A 23,373-nucleotide genomic window follows, 5' to 3' on the forward strand; every position below is an offset into this window, starting at 1 on the left:
GGTCATTCCCCAATTTATACTGGAACCTCCAAGCAGAGCTGCTGCCAGGCAAGCAGTCGCTGTTGGTTTTCGTGTTGTGTGCTGACAGTCAGTGCTGTAGATCAGGTTGGAAATAGGCTCCTACCTGCATTGGAGAAGAGTATAAACCAGTCCGACCGGGTTTTAAATGCTCCTTTAAGTCTTCAGGCACTCCAGGCTTGGGGGGTTTTTTGGTCCACCCTGCCTCCCAAAGGGACTTTTGGAAACGGATGAAAGGCAGCCTACGGTTTGAGGAGTGTTTTCCCCAAAAGGAGTGCCGTGAGAAATGAGTACGGCCGGGAGTGGGATGAAAGGAGGAAAAATGAGATGCATTTTGGCCCCTGTAGGGTAGGACTCTGAAATGCTGATTTCATTTTTAGAATGGCACAAAGAAAAAATGCCATTTTAATTCTAGCTCTTTCACACAGAGAAAGAAAACACCATCTCTGTTGCAAAACCAGCCATGCAGTAACCTGCAGTTCTGTGTACTTATTAATGCTATGTAAAGTATGGTAACGGCTTAATAAAAGCTGCTCATGAATTTCATTTGGGCGGTAATTTGAATTTGAGTGCTAGGTTAGCACACTTCATTGTATACGATTTTCTAAACAATAAGGCATTTAGCTCCAAAAGAATTTGTGGATGTCATTGACCATGACTTAGTCTGTGTTCAGAGACAAATTTGACTCTTCAAGAGCTCACTTGTTAACCCTTAATCTGTTCTCCTTCCTCCACAGAAGCTCGGCAGAAACTGTAATTATTTTGCTTCGACCCACTGTTTATGAAAGTTTTGTCTTTTTAACAGATACGTATCTAAAACTGGAAGATGTGACCCGTAAGTTTAATAAGCCTTGCATAATGGATGTAAAAATAGGTCAGAAAAGTTACGATCCATATGCTTCAGCTGAGAAGATACAGCAACAGGTCAGCAAGTACCCGCTGATGGAAGAGATTGGCTTTTTGGTACTTGGCATGAGGGTAAGAACTTGTTTTGTTTTCAAATCCAGCTTATGCTGTGGCCTGTTGTCCCACACCAGATCCAGCAGCTAGTTTTTCTAGCGAGCGGCAGTCCTCTTGAGTTGTCCATAAATGAAGCGTTATCTGAACACGTTGGCAGTAGCGGTATCAACTGTTGTGTGAAATCTGTTCCAAAACACTGCTCTCATTCACAACAAGTTTTTATCTTGGCCGTGTCCCTTCTGGGAATCCGTTTGCAACCTGGCTTCTGTGCGTGTACACAAGAAAGGGGTTGGAACAGACCATAGTTACTTGAAACTGAATGTGGCTGCAATTAATTCTCACACAGCGGATATTTCAAGTTATCAAAGTTGGGGTGGTTTTTTTTTTTGCTTTTAGCAGGGATTTACGTACTGAACCAGTCCTTGTAATAATTTAATAACAAGCTGTATCCTCTCCACATTTTTCATATTGCTTTTTTAAAAAAAAAATAATTTCAATGTAATTTTTCTATTTAGGGAAGAGTTAAGTTAGCGCTCAGAAGCGATGCATGTATTTATAAATAGCTGCTTACGGTCTGCATTTAAAAAAGCTTTCCACCAGAAGAAGATGTCTTTGATGCTTACATGCCGGAGGAACAACTGTCAGTTGAAGGTTGATTTGAGATGGATAAGGCCCTGCAGATGTCCACACTAACTCTACTACATTTCCCTATCTTAGGTGAGGAGAAAGATGAAGACTCAATATTGGCTACTCTGATACTCCAATGTAAAGAAAAGCTGTCCAGAGCATGTGTGGATCAGTGACATAAATGTGTTGATGTCAGTAATGCATTCCTGATGCAATATATTTACAGTCCTTTTCTTCTGCTGTGATTGGCACGGGAATAATTGTCTTTCTGATGTGGGATTTTTGTTTTCCTTCTCTCATACACAAAGGCAGGGCTTCTCAAGCTCTGCATCAACAAGCATAAATGGCTGAAGACTTTGATAAGCTTCCCCTCTGCTGTTAGATAGCAACAGCACACAGATTGCACCATTGTTTGAAATAATTCTAATATCTCTGTAATGTTTTGTACTTAATTGCCTAGGCTCTCAGCCTTAACTCTGTCTTGAGATAAGCTTTTACAGCTATAAATTATAGTGGTCATGAGTAGTAATTATGTAAGCCTATGAGAGAGAACGTGGGAGTTGAGTCAAAAACCACACAGTCTGGATCGAGAAGGAAGGCTGGAGATTATAGCTTTGGATTTGGCTTATGTCATTGCATAACCTTTCTTATCTTATGTGTAAAACAATGTACTCACATCCTTTGTTTCATTACAGTGGAAAAGGAATTAACGTTTGCTTCCACGGTATTTTTGCTTGTGACTATTGCTCCTAACGTTGTCAATTATCGGTGTCTTCACTCATTGCAAAAATTCTTTTGATTCCCTAGTTCAAAGTGTGTGTGTAATGATGCATTGCAGTTTCCCATCCAGTGCTTAACTAGGTGAGATTTGGTTTGTGCCTCTGGTACCAAATTGCGTGTTGGAAGTTATTTTTGAAAAAAGAACTTAAAAGGTTCCCCCCTCTCTTCGCACAACAGGTAGCAAAGTGTAAATCCACAAGGCCTTTTCTCTGCCCATCTCCTGTACGGGCAGTGACTGCTAACGTGCTCAATAAGGATTGCTAGTGTTTGCTGGGTAAAACGTGGTGTAACACGATTCAGAAAGTAGAGGGGGTTGTTTTTAATCTCTCTGCTCAGTGTTATTTTTAACATGAGGGTAGGCTTGCTTATTAAATTCGGATTTCGAAAGAGCAAGAAAGAGAGGGCCAGGAAAAATGGAAAATGTGGTTATCTATGGTTTTTAAAGGACACAAGATACGAGGAGACTCAAGCAAAAACGTGTTACAGGTGGGGTTTTTACCACAAAATTTATTTATAGTGAGTTTTTACCCCAAAAGCCATTGATGTGGCTTTTTTATCCACTGTTAAATAAGCAGTCCTCTCTTATATATAAAATATGTATGGTTTGTCCTTAAAAGAAGTGAATCTTCTATCTGGCAGAGCTTTGATTTATATACATAGTTCTGGCACTTGGCATGTGCTAAACTATATTCATCTTCATGAGCTGAATAGACAGAAAAAATGCCTGGAAACACATTTAGAAAATAGTCTGTTCAACAACCTTGGTTAAAACCCAATGGTGTATTTAGTGGAGAGATTCCTTTCTTTAACAGGTGACGATGTAGATATGTTATAAAAGTAGAGTTTAAATGTAAGTTGGAAAACTAAGGTACGGTTTCAGTAGCAAAAAGACAAGTTACAATATGGTTTCAGTAGCAGACATACAAATATATATATATTTAAAATATTTTCACAGTGCATGCAATATTAAAAATACGCTAGTTTTATGCTGTTGAATACAAAGCAGAATGTGTGGGCTGTGATCTTATGTCGGATTCGCAGTTCGTTCAGAATCTGCAATCCCCAGTTTCTGCATGCTTGCTTTTTCTTCCAGAACAGCTTGGTTGCAATATCACGTAGGCCAGAATATTTCTGCGACGTGTTTTTAAAGCACAAACTGGCGATTATGCAACTTCACCAGTATGATCCATCGTTTACTTTTACTGTTTGTGCGTATGAACTATTGCATGCAGTAATGCAGATACCTCATCGAAGCTGTTTTTACAAGTGAATTTCCTCATCTACAGCACATGTTTCTGTAAGATATTTTAAAACTGACTGTAGCTGAGTCCGTTTTATGAGTTCTTTACCACAGAATCACAGAGTATCAGGAGTTGGAAGGGACCTCAAAAGCTCATCCAGTCCAACCCCTGCCAGAGCAGGATCACCAGACCAGGTCACACAGGAACACGGCCAGGCAGGTTTTGAATGTCTGCAGAGGAGACTCCACAACCTCCCTTTCTAGTATCATGGTGATATTCATAAGCTCTGATGTGTTAATAACAAGATTTAGGAAGGGAAGAATAGTAAAGCTATTAAATCCTGCATCTAGTGTTCATATTCCTGCACAGTAAAAAATTACCAGAACCATTTGGGTTTTCTACAATTATAAATCTAATTCAAGCTTTGCTGTTTAAGAAAACAGAGGAATTCAAAACAATAACTAAAAAAAACCAACCCTTAACAACCAGTCAAAAAAAACCCCACCTCCAAACAAGCCAGCCCTCCAGAAAGTCTGAGAACTGATGTCTGCAGGGGCTGAACCCAGCAGCAGAGCCAGGCTCTGGGTGTTCTGGCTTTGCTGGCTTTGTCACCTCTGTCCCCTGCTGCCACCTCCTCTGCTTTTCTCTGTGTCCGCTTTCGCTCCCCGGTTCTTGCAGGCGCATTCAGCTCATTTGTTTCTCAGTCTGAGGGAGCCAAATCCGTGCTGCGGGGCTGAACACAGCAATTCCTCCAAGCCCGGTATCTGCTGGTGGATTGAGGGGTGTGTTTCAGGAGTATTTCATTTGTGGAGTTCAGGAGGTTCAGCTGTCATCCTCTTAGGCAAGTTCTAGCAGATGGGTACCCTGGCTTTTTTTTTTTTCCCCAGCAGTTTTTCCTTACACAAAAGACTCATCGCATATGTGACAGCTGGTCCACTTACATCCTTCTGGCTAACAGAATTGACTGTATGTCGGGGAAAAAGCTGATGGTGGATGATATGAGGTGGCCTCTTCCTCCCCTTCCCCCCCAGTTATATAAAAAGGAGGCATTAAAATAAATTTATTGTAATGAGGTGCTCTGTGGAAGTTCTGGGAGTCCAAAATGATGTTTAAGCTCTTTTTGAAATGGTTCATGATTTAACCGCAGTGTCGTCTTTTTTTTTTATTTAGGAGATAATTATTTTTAACACTTTGTTCTTTTTTCTTCAGTTCCCAGTTTTACTTTCTTTTGGAAAAAGAAAAAATAAGTAGGGCCTGTTAAAACTCAGTGCTCAAGTCCTCTGCTGTGGCAGGATCAGGCTCTGAGACATCGCAGGACTGTGGAGAAACCTGGATTCTTCTGACACAGAGGAAACCTGTACGTTTATATAGGGACAGCCTTGGGGTCTGGGCAAAAGGCACCCAGTTGTTGCTGTGGGTCTCAGCTGGTGCTGGAGTTGCCCCTTGCCAAGGTGTGGGCTGGTGCTGATGCCAGATGCCCTCGAGTTACTTGGGGTGCTGCCTGCTTACCCCCTGCTTTTGGCTTGGCTGTTTGGCAGCAGGCTGGGGACTGACCTTCAGATACCAGTTACGAGTACAGAGGTGCCTTGCTGTAAACAGAGAACTGGCAGATTTAAATGCTCGCTTGCTCTTACCTGTATGAGTGTAAAATAGGGTTAAACGTTAAGTATTTTTATGGAAAAATAATACAAGGGTTGGACAGCTCAGCCCTTTGAAGTCTGGGTGTCTTGGCATCAGAGCATGTATCTCTAATCATCACGTCCTTGCATAGAAGAGCAGGTCCTGGCTGGCCTTGTGGGGCACCCGGGGGAGCAGGGATGGGCACAGGAGCTCCGTGGGAAACCCCTTCCCAGGCATCGGCGCGTCAGCAGTGCACGAGTCCGTATCGTGTGCCGTCGAGTTAGCCTTCGCTCTGCAGGTACCCCTCTGGTGTACAAGACGAGCACGCTCAAAGTATTTTCTTCCACTTTCAGTGATGTAGATTAGTAAGATTCTTTTGCAGATGTGAAGGAGGCCTGCAAGTTATTTAATAAAGACTTTGTATTTGTTATAGCAGTATCTCTAGCAAACAAGCTAGTCTTAATTAGTATGTATTTAAATTATACTTTCTGGAAGTTAGGGAGTTGCCACAGATAAGTATTTGAACAGCGTGGGTATTTTTCTGCCTTTTCTGTCTATGCTGAATGACCATAAATAACATTTCTTACTTGTTTTCCTCAATCCACTCTTCAGCCTAATGTCCTGAAGCTAAACTGCGTATCTCACTGTTGAGATCTTGCAAGGGTTGTGCTTTTTTAAAGACCACACTGGGCCAACTTTATTTTAGCAACACCTCTCAGGGAGACAAAAGCCAAGCACAAGTTGAGAACATCCAAAGACAACTTCCCCTTGACAGTTAATCATGTGGATTTTTTTTTTACAAGCCCCTACTGCTAATTAAAAACTGAAGCTGTGGGCATGCTGGGTTCCAGTTCAGTCTGTGCAGAAACCTCACCGAATGGGAGGTTACAAGGAGGAGCAAAACAGCTGTGATCTTGTGTAGGAAGAATGCATAAAAATCACCGGTGAAGCAAGAGTTGTCTTGAGGGTGATGTTTTGCAAATCACGAAGGAGTTTTCTTTGTCTTGTGCTATGCAGTGAAGCTCCTTGTGAACACAGAGCAAACACGTAACGAGCTGTGGCAGGTGGACAAGAAATTCGATTTTCCTGTCTAATAATCTCTTGGCCGTTGGTAAGGTTACAGATTTGACTTATTTGACTTGTCATCATTTTGACAGGAATGGGCTAGTCCAGACAGCTGCAACAACAGGGATACAGAAAAAGGTTGCTTCAACGGCAAATATCCTTTTGGGAAGGGTTAGTAAGCAGAGTAGGAGTGGTGATGGTGTGAACAAAAGGACAGTGAAGCAATAGGTTTGCAGACTAGAAAATTTATTTTAGTCTTCTACTACTGCAACACAGCCATCCCTGTGTTCTGGTGAGGGTGAGGCAAGAACTGGTGAAAGATTATTTCTGTTTGAACTTGGGTTTCTGTTCCTCTGCTTTCACTATGGGGATTAATGTATTTGTATTTGGCTGAGGTTTTCCAGGAGTGTTTCAGATAGTCACAACCTTGAAGCAATATTAAGAGAGAGCCCTTCAGCTAACATGGAGAATACTCCAGTGTTGTTCTTCAGTGCTATTGTCTGCAGCCAAGCCCATGGGTAAGCAAGGGTGTTCTGAGTTTGCCATCAACCATTTTGTGCAGTTCAAAATGCACTGTTAATGCAAAACATGCACATCTGCCCGGGTATTTTTCAACTACGTAGAAAACCATTCAGCAGAAATGGTTTTGTGCAAATTGTGAGAAGAAGTAGGGTGGCTTCATGGGAAACCCAGCTCGGAAGCACAGGGGGCTTTATGTGCCGCTCCAGAGTTTCTTTGGAAAACAAAATGAGCTTGCAGATCTTAATCAGCATTTTTGAGCAGATGCCCATGTCAGAAAAACCGTTGGCTCCTATGGGAAGAGATAAGGTTCTGGTAAACAAGATTCAGGAGTGTGCTGTTGCATGGACAAAGCTGCCTCTAGACCAACTAAACATTTAATATTATTAATACAAAGACACAGCTAATGAAAACTTAAATGTAGTTGTCAGACTCTTGTTCCTCTTCCTAAGCAATGTACTTATTGTATTCTTCCTTTATTTTATTACCTTTGGCTTATGGCTTTTTAAAGAAATAAAAAAGGAACTTTTGGTAAGTTTTTGTACCTGATGTACCTGAAGTACATGAACTATTTCCCTAGATAGTCTCTTGGGTTTGTGTATTACATACCGTCCCTCTTCTATGTACTTTTTAAAAAGCGGTGAAAAATATTTGGCTTAGTGAAACCAAACCTCTGCTATGCCCTTCTGCAGTTTATAGATATCAGGGCCTCTGTTTCTTGAACTATCATAGGAGGAGAAATAGGAATCATAACAGTGGGAAGTGACTCTGCTACCAAGTGAGTTTAAACAGTCAGGCTTACAAACAACTGTGATTTCTTCAGAACACCCAGAATTATTTACTGCCCCTTCAGTTGATGCTTGATGACTTAAACCAGTTTCCACACACTGTGATTTAAGTTCCTTGGGGACCCTGAATTTAGTTACTTCTCTCTTTTTGTCAAAATAAGCTATCTTGTCAAGAAAGCTATTTGAGGGTTTTCTTCCCAGCTACTTTGCGAAGCAGGAGTTATGGGTCTGTGTTTTCATATTCTGCTGGCTGTGGTTTAGATGAGGGAGAGGCGTTTCAGGGTAGGGGGCTGCAGTGGAAACAGGGAATTAATTTTTTTAGTATTATTGCTCATGTACCACTCCTGTTACGTGCTCATGTTTCACTGTCCTGGACTTTCTCTGTGGGCTGCAGCAAGAAAAAGGCTCCAAAGGAGAGACTGGGGGCAGTGCACCCCAACGTGGGCTCCTCTCTTTTGACAGCGGGTGAAGGCAGAGCAGAGCACTGCAGCCGGGATGGGTGCCACAGGGTTGGGTGGTCTGAACAAGTGCCAAGCACAGAGTTTCTGCCAGAGACAGCTGCCTGCGTAGTAACACCATTATTTCTGCAAATAAGAATTGTCTACACTCTCATAAACAGATTATACTTGGGCCTGGCTGGCTGGCACATTTCTGCTATGGAAATTATTTCAGTTAGAGAGAAAATGTGTCTCTCTGTAAAACATTTTTGAATTAAGTTAAGCTTGTACAATTCCTGATATGGACAAAACTGTAGGGGTATGAGTTGCCTCCCTTTCAGGCGTGGGCTGATGTCCCACTATCAGTGCTGTAACCGACCTTCTACTTGACTGCTGTCATTTATTCAGTATAACCTTATTTGTGCCATCGGTTATAGTCTCAGATGAGTCTCATGGGGCTGGGTCTTCCTCATCACATCGTAGCATTTCTTATTGTTTTGCTGCTGCGGTTAATGTTTTTGTAGTTTTAAGAACTGTAAAATAATGGCATTGAAAATGTGAGCGTGTCACATCTTACAGATTTAATATTCCTAGTAACATGGGTTAGGAGTATGATAGTTTCAAGTCACAGCATGGATTTGCAAGGCAGGTGCCATATAAAATCTTTCCCCGTAATTGACACTTGTGCCAATGTCATTATGTCTTTCTAATGCAGGAAAGCTGTAGCTTAGACCCCCAAGATGTGAAGGGGAGGATTTTACAGATCAGAGCCCGAGAGGGCAGTGCTGACCGCTGCGAGTAACTGAAATCTGCGCGAGGAGGCCTCGGTGGTGCCAGAGATTTTGCAGCCTGTCTGCAAGGCGTTCTGCAGAAACAGTGCTTGTTTGCAATGAGTACCGAGTTACCTCCTTGTTTCTCGCAGGTTTACCACGTCTCTTCTGACAGCTACGAGACGCAAAACCAGCACTACGGAAGGAGCTTGACAAAGGAAACAGTGAAGGATGGTAAAGGAATTTGTGTGTCAGAATTTGGTGCCGTTGGGTATCTTTACTTATTTATTTTTAGAACCGTATGAAAAAGTCATCTGTGTGTTCCCATTTTAAAAGTCCCTTTCTCTCCTCTTGCCCCGTGGGTCTTCAGAAGTTTCGTCTATCACTTGAACTACCTGTTGATCCTAAATTAACTTTGCAGTTGGCTGTAAAAGCAGTGTAGGCGACAGAAATTTCCTAATCAAGTGTCTTTTACTACCAGTAAGGGGATGATAGCGGTAGAATTCAGTTTCTTTGCAGAGTTTTGAATGTGTATATTTTCCTCTTGTTATCTTCTGTGACTATATCCTGTATTTTATGTTCGATAGCTACTATAAAGGCATCAATTTAAGGGACCTCCTTGGTTGAAGTCAATCCATACGTTGCTATATATTAATAATAAATAGAAGTGCTACCATCACACAGCTGTTTGGTGGTGATAACTATTACAAATTAGTCACTGATGCCTGTTCATCAGGCTCCCACTGAGGGACAGGGCACGCACACAGGTGAACACTCCCCTCTCCAGAGCTGGCACTAACTTGTCGACTCTGTCACTCATGATAAAGGGGTGTTTCAGCTTGCTTATCGCTGAAGAATTTAACATGTCCCTGCCCAAAAATGTCCCGATGCTTGTGAAAATGACCTGGGGAGCAGGAACTCCCTGTGTTTGCCTGCTGTTTTATTGACTTCTTGATTAGTTTTCCCAGTCTGTAGTGTTATACAGCAGGCTTTATACGGGTGAGGTGACTGAAGGTATCAGTTTCTTAGTTCACTTCTGATTTAGTTACTAATTGCCTGAAAGGCATCTATGTGTGAATACTGTCTTCTTATCCTAAAAGAAATGAAAAATGATTTCTTTTCAGAGGTGAAAATAACCTCCAAACATGTCTATTTCTTGCAGGCATCTCCAAGTTCTTCCACAATGGGTACTGCTTGAGAAAAGATGCGATAGCTGCCAGCATTCGGAAGATTGAAAAAATTCTGGAGTGGTTTGAGGGCCAGAAGCAACTCAACTTTTATGCAAGCTCATTGCTCTTTGTTTATGAAGGTTCATGTCAGGCAACGACCATGCGGCTGGGTGATGTCACCTTGGCAGAGAAGAGAGGAGTGCCCAAAGGACTCTTATCAGGTGGAGACATACTGGAGTATAATAATAATATTCATGTAATAAATTCTACAGAGAATGGGAAAATCGAGGCCTCTGTAAGTAAAGGCTTGTCCAAATTTTACGCACTTCACAAAAAGGCGTATTCTAAGAGGCACCACAGTCAACTCTCACTGAAAGTGGAAAACTTGGAGCAAGGCAACGTGTGGAAGAGCAGCGCGTGCATTACACAGGAGCATCTGAATGGGAATGTTATACCCCAACTGGAAAAAGTTTTCTGTCACATGCCAGCAGAGATCAAGGAAAGTGCAAACGTGGAAGTCCGAATGATAGATTTTGCTCATGTGTTTCCTAGCAACACAAAGGATGAGGGCTACGTTTATGGTCTGAAGAATTTAATCAGAGTACTTAAAAATATTTTGGATAACTAAATTCTTTGCTATGGTTTTTACTGGGGGCCAATGATAAAGAAGAGCAACAACATGAAGAATTTCTGCACTTCTAATGCTGTATAACTGGGTTTGTATCGTTCTATATTTTATTTGTCTTTGTACTTTTGGTAGAAGGGTTTAACTTTTTATAATCTCACTCAGGAAAATAATTGATAGTTAATTAGGGAGTGTGAAAGGATGAAGATACTGGAGATTAAGCAAGATAGGTAAATTAGTAGGCTGAAATGTGTATGGTTGGCTTAAATCCACGGAGCACAGCTGTACAACGAGCAAGGGTGATGTTCCCGTAACAACTTCAGCATATGTAACACTTGCCCACTTAGCCTTGACACTGAGCCGTTATCTCCATTAACAGGTTTATTTAAAAAAGGACAGAAAACTAACCTGCAGGATTGATGTCCTCAGTGTTGCCCTCTTGTGTTTACTGCATTTGAATAACTGGAGTTAGCCCCACTCGGAGAGAAACCCCGTACCGAGTCAGTAGCCGAATGTGGATGCCAGTGTATCAGAAAGTGCTTGTCAGTGTCGTGGGCTGGTCTGGCTGTTCTTTCAACCCTGCTGTGGACGCTGCCCCTCTTGGTGGTTGTCCGTAGTCGCTGTTGAGCACAGACAAGCTACAACATAACTTGTGTTGGGGTGCTAAGAAAATGCTGGAGTAAAATATCGTAACAGGCTTAAACTGCACAACTGCTGGAGAAAACTCTTTGTTTCCTAAGGAAAAGGATACAAACACAAGATGTTCCAGGAACTAATTTGGTTTAGGACATGAAGTCAGTCTGTTAATGGAGTGTCTGATGTTGTGACGAAGGGAAATGCCTCACTCCTTTGTTCTGATGGCCCTTCTCCAAAAATATTGCTTTTAAAGCAAACTAGTTGAATGGGGAAACAAAGCATTTAGAGGAAGCATACACAGATCTCCTCTGGCCATTCGCCGCTTGTGTTTTTGCAACAAGCGCTTCACGTTTCCACTGCTGGGGAGCACTGACTGGAAGCGACGAGCGAGGCAGGTGAAGGACCCTTTACGGCAAAGACCCGGTTCAGCCCTGGAGCAACCAGACGTACCTCCTCCGTCTGTCTGTCTGTCGCAGTGGAGTTGTGGCTCTCCGACCCTGGCCTAAAGCCTGCTCCTTTTTTGGTTTTCTTTTAATGACACACAGGCAAGCTGTGTCATTGGAAAGTTGTCCCACTTCCTTCTTTTCCACAGGGAAAATTCAAGCTTTCATATGGAATCTGAATGATGTATCCAAAGCATTTTTGGTGTGTCTCCTCTGGACGCTGTGTCTGTGGCTGTCCTACCATGCCTGTATAGTCAGCTGTATGAGAAGTCGGGACGGAGGAGACTTGCCATCTGTAGAGCAAGATTTTAATGCTTTAAGCAAGCCCCTGAAGTAAAACTTTTTAGGATGGATTTGGTCACTGGAAACATACATCTTTTACATGCGGACTTGATGTGACACCGTGGCCTTGCTGCTCTCTGTGTGATGTTCTGCACTATGCACTCATTCGTGTACACGTCTCTGCAAGTTCTTGGTTGGACGTCTGTTTCCTATATCAGAAAGAGAGAATTATGTTCTTTTCAGACAAATACGCTGTTTTAAATAAAGCTGAAATTTGAGCTTTTTGAGAACCTGGCGTAATTGGAAGAAACAGGGTATGATGTTTAGGACTGCGTCGTTTAAACTTTAGAGCTAATATTGGCTGATACGTTCAAGAATGAAACAGATCTGTTAGTAGCAATGTTTTTGAAGCGTGAGAAAAGACGCTTGCACGAGGGGCGCTATCATTTGATGAAAATTTTAGGCAAATTATGGTTTAAGACTGAGGGGGAAAATATCAGGAAGAGAAAGCTCGGGTTTGTTTTTTTTTCTACCTGGTATTTCCAGTGCATCGCATAGTTAATATATTCCCAGCTCTCTGTGAACTAATTTAAACCACATTTTATGAGGAGTTCGTGGTTTCGTTTGCTCTGACGCAGGTTTCTCTGTCATGATTTTGTTGTTCTATCCCGTAAAGAGTCAACACTACGGTAGTCTAGGCTGGTGGTGGCCTTGTATGATAAATTCACAACGTTTTCTAGAAAATGCAGGGGAAAACATTGATACATCTGAATCCTTGTCCTCTGTAATTCATCTCTTCTGGATTTTAATCCGTTTCGTGCCAGAGAAATCAGACATCTGCCTCAAAGAAGTCAGTTAATTGGAAGATTATCTGTGTGCTCTTAGTATAGGCGCATTCTCCCGTCTCTGCTTTAAGATAGACGTCTGCAGTGTTTGAATGCTCTTTAAGTATTGATTGTTGTGTTGACTATGGCAGTGTTTGTAATGCACCTGGAATATTGTTAAACTGTCAGAATATTTTGAATAAAAAAGAAAAGAAAATGATTTTATCATGGTTTTTTTTTTTTTTTACCAGTAGTTATTGTGGATGTATTTCTGTTAATTGAATGTGTGGCTTGAGAGATAACAGTATTTTTCATTGGAAGTTGTGTAAATAAAAAGCTTGCTGCAGAGGTGTTTTGGCATAGTACCAGCTGTGAATTTTATGCCTGCCCAGGTGGAATATTCACGTTGTTCTTGCACATTCTAGATTTGGTGTTTCTAGTGTCTGCTGTCTGATCACATCATAGCTTTCAGTTATAGTTGAAGTACTCGCAGAAATCACTGAAGAGATTATGGAATTAATAAGAAAATGAAGAGAGAGGCAGTGGTCCCTAAACATACCTATTGCCATCGGTCTCCTTCCTCCCAGTGATGCCTCTCCTCTTCTCTCCTCTTCTCTGTACCAAGCGTGCAGGGTGGGCAACAGTTAATGTGGAAATCTCTCTGGAAATGGTAACAAGGCTTACAGGTGTCTCTGTCCCATAACACTGAAAGCAGGTCCCTTCCCCAGGCTGGTGTGGTGTATCTGGCCTTGATGAAACCCGTCTGGTTTGACTTTTAAGCAATAAGAGCTTGGTTGAGCAGAATCGATAGTCAGAAGGGAAGGGTGATGGAAGCGTCGTTGTTCGTATACTCTGAGGATACGCTTTCCTGAAGACTTTCTACCTAGGGGATAGAGAATTGTGTCTAATGGGAGCTTGAACTGTATAAAGTTTTCTAAGAAAGCGTTTACATATATGGTATTTTTGGATATGGGTGGAATTTGTCGCATAGATTACATTGGAAATTATTATACCATTATGAAATGTTTAAAGTATTTTAATCAAAGTATTTTATGAACTAAACCAGAGACTTTATGTGTAGTTGTGATTCACATTGAATTTGTACTGTTTTCTCTTTTTTTTCCTCTGCTGCAGTGGATACTCAGATTGTTCTTTTCCATGACCCTACAGTTTCATGGAGAAGTTTTGAAGTACTCCGCAGGTTAGGAAATCGCTAATTCCCCGTAGTTTGCTTAACAGAGTACGTATGTTCTTGAAACACTGCGCTGCACACGGTATTTTAAGTAACATCACCGAATTGCACATCCAGAGCCCCAGTAAACCTTCCTCCCCCGCAGGGCTCTCGCTGGCCTGAGGCTGCATCCAGCCACATCCGCAGTGGGGCTGTTCACATCTCACAGCGGCGGCACAAGGAAAGCATCACCTGCGCTGGCCGTGCTTACGGCCCCGACTTACAACCCATCTCCCAGGTGATGGGGGATAGAACAAGGGGAAACGGCACCAAGCTGTGCCAAGGGAGGTTCAGGTCAGAGATAAGGAGGAAGTTCTTTACTGAGAGGGTTGTCAGAAGCTGGAACAGGCTGCCCAGGGAGGTGGTGGAGTCACCATCCCTGGATGTGTTTAAGGAGTGGGTAGATGAGGTACTTAGGGATATGGTTTAGGGGGTAGACAGGAACGGTTGGACGTGATGATCTCAGAGGGCTTTTCCAACCGAGCCATTCTGTGATTCTGTGATTGTTTTCTCACTTCGTGATGCAAAGCGTTATCAAGTACAGGAGGACAGAGAGAGTCTTTCATCCGCATCTGCTGTTAAAGGTTAGGATTAGTTGGTCATCCTCTCTCCGAATTTCTTCTTTTTCTCCAAGTAAGCTTTCCTCCCGAGTGCCTTCTTCAGCCCTTGCCGCTGGTGACCTCCTGTAGCATCGCTGCGTAATGATCTAAAGTGAAATTTTCATTTCCTAGATAACTTGTGGCCCATAACCGCTCATAGGGTGCAGGTATTGAAAAATATCATCAAAACGCCTCAAATGCTGTGGGAAATACAACCCGTTGCACTCTTTTCTGTGAAAGCATAGGATTGGAATGTTAGTGGAGAGCATCTTTTGATGGGATACTGAATCATGGGCTTTAGGAAACGTCTTTGTGTTTTGAAGAGGACATTTTGGGGGCCAGGCGAGTGACAGCCAAACTGCATGAAGATTTCCTTTTCTTTCTGCAGTGATTATTGAGGTTTGGGGTTGAGAAGGCAGCGTAGCAGGAAGAGGTGAGAGTTCCTAAGGAGCACTGAGGACTTTGCTCGGTTCTGCAGGGCAGGCAGTCGCTACGGGCAAGATCCAGAGGGCACAAGTCTTGGAGTGTCCCGCAGGCAGAATGTGCCTCGCGTACTGACCAAGTTACAGCAGGGGGCTGTAGGATGTGACCTGGGAAGCACACACCTCTCCTTAGCCACAGGCCAGGTACTGCCCCTTCTCCATGCTCACAGCCGTCTGTAAATGAAAGCTGCGGGGAAGTTTGGCATCCAAAGGACAAACGTAACTGAGCAGCGCTTGAAAGGGGAAACAAATGAGAAAAGCTGAGGGTTGCACAGCAGAAAACACGCTTCAAGAAATATCTTTTACTCTAGTCTTGTTTAGCCCTATGTATTTGGAGTTTGTTTGTTACGTGACATTCAGCAGCGAACAGGCAGAACAGGGGTACTTGGAAGCACCTCAGTTCTCATCGTGTGCATTGGTTCAAGTGGTTACCGTAATTTTTTCCCTAAAAAAGTGACCTCTGAAGTAACCTCCAAATATGCTGTGTGTTGCACCTGACTCTAAACGAAACTAGAGTGCACAAAGGCACTTTAATACTCCGGGAACTGTACTGGAAGAGAAATGAAAGCATGTGAAATTGCACTTGTGTTGTTAATTGTTTTTAAAATCTAAAATTCTGCAGTAATTATGCTTGATGGATGAATGTACCCGGTCTGGTCTCAGTTTCTTTGATTCAAGTGTCCGAAGCCGTCACTCAATCTCTAATTTGTATGTGTTTGTAATCCCATTTGCTATTCTTTGCCATTATTGGACTGCAGGGGGTATTGTTAATATGACACGTGTTTATTTTGTAGAACATTGTACTATGCTATCTACCAACTTTTGTAACTTAATTATAAGTGATATTTAGGGTAATTCTAAGAGCTGTATATTTGGCAAATTATTAAAATTTTCTGCAAGTGACTTGCAAGTACAATTGGTTTCTTTTTGATACAGGAAGATGGTTTAGAAAAAGTTGTCTGGAATATAAACCCTCTCTCTTTCTCCTTTTTTCTTTGTGCTCTATAATGGGTGTTTACCTTGGTTTTACCACCCTATTTTTGTCATGGCACTGGTCGCTGTTGTTCATTTGGAATCCCTGCTTTGGTGTACAGGAGTCACCCCTATCAAATGAAAAAAAAGCCACACAAATAAAAACCGCTCAACTCCACACACAGTAAAACCCCAAGGCAGAACTTGGGTTTTTTCTTCAGAGAAGTTCACACTTTGCTGTGTTGCATGTGAATTGTTGGTCAGCATCATGTCAGATGGCATCTTGGCCTGTATTAAAAACAGTGTGACCAGCAGGTCCAGGGAGGTGATCATCCCCCTGTACTCGGCACTGGTGAGGCCACACCTCGAGTGCTGTGTTCAGTTCTGGGCCCCTCACTAGAAGAAGGATGTGGAGATTCTGGAGCGTGTTCAGAGAAGAGCCACAAGGATGGGGAGGGCTCTGGAGAACAAGCCTGATGAGGAGCGGCTGAGGGAACTGGGCTTGTTTAGCCTGGAGAAGAGAAGGCTGAGGGGAGACCTCATCACCACCTCCAACTGCCTCAAGGGAGCTTGTGGAGAGGTGGGTGCTGGTCTCTTCTCCCAGGTGATGGGGATAGAACAAGGGGAAACGGCACCAAGCTGTGCCAAGGGAGGTTCAGGTCAGAGATAAGGAGGAAGTTCTTTACTGAGAGGGTCGTCAGAAGCTGGAACAGGCTGCCCAGGGAGGTGGTGGAGTCACCATCCCTGGATGTGTTTAAAGAGCGGGTAGATGAGGTACTTAGGGATATGGTTTAGGGGGTAGACAGGAGCGGTTGGACGTGCCATTCTGTGATTCTGTGTGCGTGTGATGTCCGTAGCAGTTCACCAGAGTCTTTTTTCCTAAAACCTTCTTCCTCGCTAGGAAGTGCCTCTCTGAATAGAAAGAGGATTTGAGAAGACAAAGCCATCCCCCCAGCTGAGATGCAGAGAGGAAAAAGAAAATTCTTAAATTTTGGGCATTTCAGGCCTTGATGAGCAATTAGGAAATGGCTCTTTTACTCCAGAAGAATCAAACCTCAAGTTTGCCTTTAATTGAAAGCTGTGAAAAATCACAGCATAAGGGTATTTAAGCTGACTTGATTTTTCTCCTGGGAGGGTGAGTCGTGGGGCAGTAAAAGGAAGGCAGAGATGAAAATGTGGAAGAGTCCTTAGCGCTCTGGGTTGTAAAGCAGGGTCCTGCGAGTTGTCCTCACAGAGGGCTTCATCTGAGCTGTGTAAGAATTTACTGCCCCTGTTAATGTGGGCAACAGTTGCTGCTTTGCAGATGCAAAAACTCATTCAACTGATGGGCATCGTGGTTGTCATTACACTGGAGCAATCAGTGCCAATTAATAGCAGTTTCCAGCTGTACTTGTGGATGATGCCTGCAGTCATTTTGGAATAGAGCACAGCAGGCTTATTTTACACCATACCATCCAGTAAATGAATTAAATGGTTTATGCAGGACATTTGCATCTAAAATGTCAATAATCCTTTGAGCTCTACTAGAAAACACTTTTAACAGGCCCACAAGAAGTTGTACGTGGTTGATTATACAGCATGTAGTTGATTATACAGCATGTAGTTGATTATACAGCATGTAGTTGATTATAAGCCTTGTTGCAGCCACCATCAGGACTGTAATTCTGAAAGCCTGCAGGAGCAGCCTTCCAGTTTCATTGTCAATCTGTCTGGTTCTGGGGGCTTTGGTTGGTTTTGTTTGGGTTTGGGGTTTTTTGGTTGGTTTGGTTTTGGGTTTGTTGGGTTTTTTTTAATGTGTTGTCTTGCTTATATACCAAAAGCTTTCTAAATGTGTTCAGTAGCCTCACTATTGTCCTATGGGTCTGCAGAGCTTTCCTCCCCATGCTCCAGAATTGAAGAAATTACTAAAAATGGGGTGAGACTGCAACTGTGCCAAGAAGCACTTTCTTCTCATGCTCCAGAATTGGAGAAATTATTAAAGATGGGGTGAGACTGCAACTGTGCCAAGAAGCATCGTTTTGTGAGGGTTTAGCTTTTATGGGGTTTTACATTTTAAAAATCAGAATGGTGGTTATGTATTGCAGAACCCTCTAAAGAAAACCCCATTTCCGCGGTGTTTTAGAGTGAAGGAGGAACCAAGCTCCCTTGTTGCCTGCCCAAATCGCTGCTCAGTGGGGTATTGCCCATTTGGGGTCACCTCTTCTCTCTGCTGACGTGAGGGTTTGAGCGGCTGCATGGTGAAATGTGTCAGGGAACTGATGTGGCTGAAAACCGACTCAAAGGAAATGAGGGGAGGTGCAGAGGGGAGCTGGGGAGCTGCACAGAGCCCTCCCGCAAGGGGATCCTATCCAGGAGGGACGTGGAGTTCAGGCTGTGTGGATACAGCCCTGTGTGAAGAGCAAACCTACTGTTCTGTGATAAAGACCTGCTCACAGGTCTTCGCTAGCACAGCTACTGGGTTTATTTTCTCCCCTTTCTGTTGCACAAAGTGTGACTAACGGCTGACAGATGCTAAATGTGACAGTCCCATCCTCACCTCACCCTAGGCGATCCGTTCCTGCACCCTCTCCAGCTCGGCCGAGGCTCTCTATAGCGAGTGGGTTTCACTGGAAACCAATCTAACACACAAATGACTAATTCTCCTCTGTCTTTACTTCCTTGATTTGGCTCATTTTGGGCGAGACAAGTGCCTCTTCTGGGTGCAATGGAAGCAGTGAAAGATTGCGGCTGTGGAAGGGGATTGAAATTGTTAGAGTGCCATGAAGGAGGCTTACCTTTCATATCAGACATCTCTTCATCTGCTGCTGCTCTGCTATCTTTGCTTACAATTGTCTTCCTTCTTGCCATCCCCAAATGTAGACTGCCACTAAATGTAGCTTATTTTACTGTGTGGATTAGGTCACCACAAGATTCGAGGAGAAACGTGATCTAGAATAGAAACTGTGAAATACCCGCAGTCAGTACACACGTTCCTTTGGTCATCTCCACACTTTGACCCTCAGCAGAGCTGAGCTATATAAGCTTTGCAGTGTTGCTAGCCATAAAAACTTGGTTTTGTTAGCAATTTCAGTGGATATAAATTGGGCAAGCAGGTGGGAAGCTATCAGATAGATACTGTGCCAAAGCACCGATTTTGCAGAATTACTGTTTTTTTAAAAAAGAAAAGCCAGAAAACAACCAGGAGCAGCTTACAAAGAAAATACTGACTTCTTGGACTTCGGTCAACACAAACCATTTGCTCTCAAATACTGTGAGTCTGCAACTGGAGCGGCGTCTCCTCCTCCAGGGTGTACTGGCATCCTTTTCGCACACAAAAAGCCATGGCCTTGGGCTTCTCTAATTGTCCCTTATAAGTTTGTGGCTAGGAGAGGTAATTCCAGAAAAACATCACGTTCAGTAGCAATCAAAACCATGAGGAATTTGTATTGGATCTCTATCTGATCCAAGCAGAAGACAGTATTATGCTACTCTGTAAGTCCATAAAACCAACGGCATCGCTGATTTTTAACTAAACTTGAATGTTAAAACCGTAGTCCTAAAATTAACTCAGAGACAATACAATAATTGCTTTTATCAGTTAAAAAAAGAGCAATCCAGGCATCAAAGCAACAGATCTGTGTGGGTCAGCAGATGTATTTTTACGAGTTTGTAATTATCACTGCAAATTAGATAAATGTACTACGTTAAAAGGGGTTTGCACAAACACTTCTCATTGCTTTTGTGTTCAAAACATTAAACTAAAATCGTGGCCCACATACGTCCCTTTTGTTAAATTAGTTATCCTTGCAGCTAATCAGAATGCATGTAACCACATTTTGCGGTCTAGTTAAAGGCCAGCAGCTCACACAGCTCTGTGGGAGGCGCTTCTGAAACAACCTGAAGGTTTTCAGCAGCCAACATTGAGCTCTCTGCCATCTTGCATCTGACATCAGTAATTGTAGGGCTAATGGCACTTCCTAAGTTTGACCTAAGTTTAGCATTTGCTTACTCCTAGCTCAGAGTAATACAACTGTGAAGCCTGCATTTGGGTTAGACCATGGCCGTGCAGCCACTGAAGGAGAGCTATGCTTGGGGAATGTAAAATACACTCCTTTCCAGGGCTGGCAGCTTTCTGTTTGGTGGCCTTTTTCAAATTAGTTGTAGAGAGGGAAAGACAATTCTAAGAAAGGAAAAGAGTGGAAGGTGGTGGGCAGTGCTGCACTTCCTTAGTCAGGGATTTTGCAGACTTCAGCCCATTGCCTGTAAATGCAAATGCCATCCTGGGGTGTATCAGGAGGGGTGGTTGTAGGTCAGAGAGGTTCTCCTCCCCCTCTGCTCTGCCCTGGTGAGACCACATCTGCAATATTGTGTTCAGTTCTGGGCCCCTCAGTTCAAGAAGGACAGGAACTGCTGGAGAGAGTCCAGCGTAGGGCTACAAAGATGATCAAGGGAGTGGAGCATCTCCCTTCTGAGGAGCGGCTGAGGGAGCTGGGTCTCTTTAGCTTGGAGCAGAGGAGACTAAGGGGAGACCTCATTCATGTTTATAAATATTTAAAGGGTGAGTGTCACGAGGATGGAGCCAGGCTCTTCTCGGTGACAAACAATGATAGGACAAGGGGTAACGGACACAAACTGGAACACAGGAGGGTCCACTTCAATTGGAGAAGAAACTTCTTCTCAGTGAGGGTGACAGAGCCCTGGCCCAGGCTGCCCAGAGAGGTTGTGGAGTCTCCTTCTCTGCAGACATTCAAAACCCGCCTGGACGCCTTCCTGTGTAACCTCATCTGGGTGTTCCTGCTCCGGCAGGGGGATTGGACTGGATGAGCTTTGGAGGTCCCTTCCAATCCCTGACGTTCTGGGATTCTGGGATTCTGTAATCACACGCTGGCATTTAGTCAGCTTGAATTGACTTCTTCCCCTGCCCAACAGCTTTTCGGGTCCGTTTTCAACATCTCCCGGGCCATGGCGGTGCCTTTGGGCAAGACGAGCAGCACCAGTGTTTAAACCCTATTAAAAGTCTGTGCAGAGAAGTAAAATGACAAATCACTTGACCTATAAAATCCAGTGTGTCTCTAGGAGAATAGCAAAGACACAGAAGTCCTGAGTATGCCCTTGATTTATGCTTCTTTATTGACCCTTTTTAATTTTCAAAGCTTCCATCTCACCTGGTACTTGCCAATACAAAAGGCAGAAGAGGAGGAATGGATTTGCAGGCAACTGGAAGTTTTCCCTTGAAGAAAAGTGCATTGAAATAAAAGAAGTTTAAAGGAAGTTAAGGGTTTGTTGCTTACACGTACCAGTGTAATGGGCTAGTAAATAATTGATTCATTTACACTAAAATAGAGCCTGAGAATTGCAGAAGAGCTGATGTGATTGGGGTGGGGGTGACCAGGGGAGGTTGGTTCATGGGACTGCCAGGCTCTGTGCCTGGGTCCCCGTTGCTCATGTGGGTGGTATCTGCACAAGGGTCACTGATGCTCTCCTCCGGCCTCCTTGGCCTTGCATGCACTCCTCCTGTTTCTCAGAGCTGAAGCCTCTTTAGTCATTTTTCTGCAATGCCTCAAGAAGAATATTTTGGTTTGCTGTGAAGAGTGTAATGAATTCCAGTCCTATTTTTGCACTGTGCCCCTCAACTCACTTTACTTGAAAGCAAGTCCAGTTTTCTTTCCTTCTCTGATCTTATTTTCCCTCCCACCGCTCTACTGCTTGTTCTTGAAATCGCCACAGCACCTATTCTTTATTAAATAGAGAGGAAAAGACTCTCCAGATCACCCTTCTGTGTCAGTGCCAGGACACACACAGCTCCCTGCTTCTGCTCTGTGCGCACAAATGCACCGATGCCGTGGATTATTCTGGAAGCAGCTGCCTTCATAGAGCATGCAGTGCCAGCTGCTCTCCCAGCTGGGATGGGGAGGCAGCTCCTTTTGGGTAGGGTGAATTGTATTAGGGCGATTCAGCTGATTTTGACAGAAATCCTGGCTTTGGGTCCAGCTGCAAACAGCCCATCCCACAGCCAGCGGCAATCTCCCTCCTTTAAAAGGCCCAGAGCCCTCAACCAGGCAGGTATTGCAGTTTGGCTCTTTAGTGTTCATTAGTTTATTGCTTTGGTCTTACATTGGTTTATGGGGGCCTTATTTAATCTTGTGAAACATCAGGGTGCTTAACGCTTACAAGGTGTTTTTATTCGATTTAAGCATTTAGCATGGGAATTTCTCTTTAAAATCCACCCTGTCTTCACCACAGCCTTCGAGGCTGGCTCATAGGGAATGTGTTTTCCCCCTGCTGAGGGAAACTGGGGGCTGAGCCTGGAGGGATCCTGAAGGATGCCACTCCAGGAGCAGCAGAAGGGGTAATTTGCTGTATTAAATAGCATATTGTATGCTTTGTGCCCGGGTCATCTTGGCCTACATGGCAGAAGACTGTTCCTAAACTGGAAATGAAGAGGAAGGGAACATGCACCATTACATATGTAACCTTTGGGATATTCAATGCCCTTAGTTTTGCAAAAGCTGAGGATGTGCCAGGTCGTACTGGCACCACACACAAGAAGTCATCCTGAGGCCTGCATGCCAGGTAAGCACCAGCTGCTGCTGCTGAAAGATGGCTCTGGCTCTGCTGCTCTTTGGGCACTGAGCTGTTGTGTCCCTGCCCTCCTGATGCCTCCTCCTGCTTCCACTGTGGGTCCTCACCCCCATGTGTATCAGACAAACATCTGCAAACTACATGCAGAAGGTCACTGGCAAATTCACCACCCCGTCATCACTTCTCCTTGCACAGGAGGTGGCGAGATCTCTGTCCCTAGAGAAGTGTCTTTCACCACAGGTGGTGAATTTGCCAGTGACCTCCTGCACGTAGTTTCAGAGATGAGTTTCCAGTGGTGTCCCAGAAATCATCCAGGCAGCAGGACGCTCTGGTGTCTCAGCTGCTCATCCCAGTTTTGTACCACCTGCCATCTGGTCGAGGGTGTACACAGTCACCTCGTTGTCCCAAATCTGGGTTCCTCACCCAGTGTGCAAGAGCCGACCAACTCACTGAGCCAAGATATTTGCTTTTATTTCAGTTCTGCAGAAAACGGGGCCAGGCTCCTACCAGCCAGCACACCTTCCAAAAAACATGTCAGGCCTTATCTGCAAAACAAGAACAAAGAATTTACAACAAAATACCAGATTTATCTATTTTTCCACAACTGAAGTCCCTCTATGCATGTCTAAATGACATTTGCTTTCCTCCCGCCCTCCGGAACCTCTCCTGTTACTGCGACCCTTCCAAGGCGGCAGAGGGAAGCCCCACACCGGGAAGCTCCCTC

The 23,373-nt window shown here is 43.7% G+C and overlaps 1 protein-coding gene across 1 annotated transcript; it reads left to right on the forward strand.

The window, feature by feature from the left end:
• Window positions 1-823: 823 nt before the first annotated feature.
• IPMK (inositol polyphosphate multikinase) lies at window positions 824-10,789 on the forward strand (the record flags this gene model as incomplete). The annotated part of the gene is made up of 3 exons (XM_010189100.1): window positions 824-996; window positions 8,978-9,059; window positions 9,988-10,789. Coding segments are annotated over 3 exons (890 nt in total), but the record flags the coding sequence as incomplete, so codon positions are not given.
• Between the last annotated feature and the right edge of the window lie 12,584 nt (window positions 10,790-23,373).

This window comes from Mesitornis unicolor, unplaced genomic scaffold (assembly GCF_000695765.1).
Source record: "Mesitornis unicolor isolate BGI_N332 unplaced genomic scaffold, ASM69576v1 scaffold4467, whole genome shotgun sequence".
Taxonomy (NCBI): domain Eukaryota; kingdom Metazoa; phylum Chordata; class Aves; order Mesitornithiformes; family Mesitornithidae; genus Mesitornis; species Mesitornis unicolor.